The sequence below is a fragment of the Emiliania huxleyi genome (genome assembly GCF_000372725.1).
Source record: "Emiliania huxleyi CCMP1516 chromosome Unknown EMIHUscaffold_1597, whole genome shotgun sequence".
In the NCBI taxonomy this organism is placed as follows: Eukaryota; Haptophyta; order Isochrysidales; family Noelaerhabdaceae; genus Emiliania; species Emiliania huxleyi.
The window spans coordinates 1-2741 of record NW_005200985.1 but is presented as its reverse complement, the minus strand read 5'-3'; the positions used below and the strand labels follow the sequence as shown (position 1 = coordinate 2741).

General features: G+C 62.8%; 1 protein-coding gene across 1 annotated transcript; it reads right to left on the bottom strand.

Moving 5' to 3' along the window:
• Nucleotides 1-353: 353 nt before the first annotated feature.
• On the bottom strand, nucleotides 354-1021 carry EMIHUDRAFT_253189 (hypothetical protein; the record flags this gene model as incomplete). The annotated part of the gene is made up of 2 exons (XM_005785663.1): nucleotides 354-533; nucleotides 644-1021. The coding sequence occupies 2 exons, from the start codon at nucleotides 1019-1021 to the stop codon at nucleotides 354-356; spliced, it is 558 nt and encodes a 185-aa protein (XP_005785720.1).
• Nucleotides 1022-2741: the final 1720 nt, after the last annotated feature.

Genomic DNA, 2741 nt, shown 5'->3' with positions numbered 1-2741 from the left:
GGATAGCGCGTAAAGTAGTATATAGCGAGGTCCCGAGGTGATCGGAAAGAGCGAATCCCTTTTGTGACCGAGTTTCGTTGCCAAGCTGCAGAAACAAGCTTTCAGTGCCTACAAGTGTAGGCACTGGATTATCGTGCGCGCGGAGCGCGCTGGTGCTACGGGAGCCACAACAAACTCTACCAATGGCGCCTGCATGCTCTCTCTCTCGACCACAAACGCCTCCTCACACCCCCGACCCCGGCGGCTCCCTCGAGCGCCTCGTCGCCGGGTCCGCCATGCCCCTCGCCGCACGAAGAACGAGGTAACCGAAATCGCCTCAGGACCAAGGCTGGATCCTTTCATCATGTGTGCCGTCAGTAAGCAAACTCGGGTCTGAGGACCGCGGACTGGACGAGGTCGCTCTGCACAGCTCCGCTCACCAGCTGTTTGGTCCTCTCCCCGAGCCCTCGCACCGTCTCGCTCGCGCCCATCCGCTGGAGCGCCCACTTGGTCCACCGCTCGGTCGATTCCACTGTCTCGCTATGAAGCACCGCCTGCACCACAGGATGCTCCGCGAGGCTAAGGGCGGCATGCACGGTCTGGCTCTCGACGGCAGTCCGCACGAGTGTCGTGCCCAGGCGCACGGGAGGCTCGATCATCGGACCGCCGTTTGAACCGCTGCGTGCGCTGAGTCCGACTCTGCCGTATGCACCACCGCACGGAGGGCGTCGGCGAGCGCACGGCCCGCGGAGTCCGCCTCAATGGTCTCGGCGGCGACGTCGAGGCTATTGGCAATGAGCACGCGCGCCGCATCCGATCGCACCACCCCTGCCCCCTGCCGGAGCGATCCGGCAACCGCGTCACGCATGACCTGCGACTCTGATGCGGCCGCAATGCCATTGATTGAGGAGGCAAAGATGGCAACGAGGTCGCGGCCAGCCTCGCCCTCCAGCCAGTGGCGAACCAGCTTGTCGCGAACCACATGCTTTGGCTCCACGCGGGCCACGGCAGCGCCGTCGTCGTCGCGGTCCGTGCCAGTCATGTGCGTCCCCGCAAGGCGCGAGACACGCGGCGTCGTTCGTGAGTCGCGTCGGACGTCCGCTGAGCAATTACAAGTAAACGCCTTGCTCGAGCCACGTGGCTATGAGAGAGACTTGTATTTGTTAAATTCCTCCGAGCCCTGGTGGGCCGTCCTTCCATCCCTCCATGTTCGTCGCTTTTCTTTCCTTTTTGGTGGGCTGGGCTGATTGTGCGTGTTTCGCTCCTTCTATCGACGATACGATTGCGTACACACACCAGAGCCAGGGTATTCGTAAGTATTCCAGGAAGGCAGGGCGCGAGGCGGAGCTGTCTCGACGCAGTGTACCACCACCCACGCTGTAGATGGACAGAGAATAGTTCCCTTCCCCCCTCGGAGGGGGCCGGGAGAGGCGCACCCCGAGGGCCCCACTCTTTCCCCTTCCCCCCTCGGAGGGGGCCGGGCGAGGCGTAACCCGAGGGCCCTCTTCCCTGACCCCGCCCGCCTGCCCGCCTGCCCTGCCCGCCTGGCTGATAAGATCTTTTCACCTTGACTTGGTGGAGTATAGGTACGAGGGTGGTGTGGCATCTCTTGCGGGTCTCGCCAGGGGCGCCTGCCAACCTCGCTTGCGAGGGGCGTGTGGCATGTCTGAACGGACTCGTGAGGGGCGCCTGCCTACCTCGCTTCGTCGAAGCGGCGCTTTGTACCCACACCCACCCCGCCGCATTCGTCGCCGGCGCGCGACAGGCTCCCGTCGGCTGGACTGCCCTCGACGAGTGGGTGTCGCCAACCAAAGCGACACGCACTCGAGGGTAGTGCCGACGGGACGCGGCTCGAAGGGCGTGGCTCCGCAGCGCGACTGGCACTCGTCGCAGAGGCCTCGCATTCGACAAGTCGGGAACGGCTCTACCCGCAACTTTATCGCTAACACGCGCGCACCGCCGAGCCTGCGGCGGGCGCGCTGCAGCCGCACGTCTACCTTCGTCATAGTGCCACGACGTGCGGCCTAGAATTAGCACACGTGCCTCTGTTCGCTAACACTCACACATTGAATTGTCACCGCCAGTGAGTGCGAGATAGGGCTGGCCGCTGGCGGCTAGCCCGTGAGGAGGGCGACCATAGACACCTCACTAACCCCACACACGGTCTCGTCCGTGCCTCGCCGGCCGGCGAGATTGCTAGAGGTGGAGCAAGCCTGCTCTAGCCTCGCATATTACCTCCTGTCGTCTGTTGTGATGTTGTGCCCTTGTTTGTTTCTCTTGGCACCTTGGAGTGCTGGGGGGGGCGACAGGAGGAATGTGGCCCTGAGTTATGTGTACGCCAACTCAGGGTGTGTGGCAGCCAGCTGGCTGTGTGTCTTGTGAGCTTGTTTGTGTCTGTGTGTCGCTCGTGCGTGTCGTCATCATCTGTCTTGCGTCCACCCATACCGCGTTGGTGTCCAGTCCGAGCCTGGCTGTTCTTCACCTTTCTACCTACCTACCTATACGAAACCACGACGACACACACCAGTCGACTCGCATCGGTTGCCTCCATGAACGGCGGAGCTATTCTCGCGCCCACACCACACCTGGCTCCAACGTGGACACGCCCATAGCTGGGGACACTACTAGGTCACGCATGGCATCAGAAGTTTTATCTCTGGGCCCCGAAAGGCATCTCTAGCAGCGTCGTTACGCATGCGCCCTCCCCTCCTGGGCGCATGCGCCTCACATCTCGCCAGAGCATAACCCCTTGGTGTGCGACG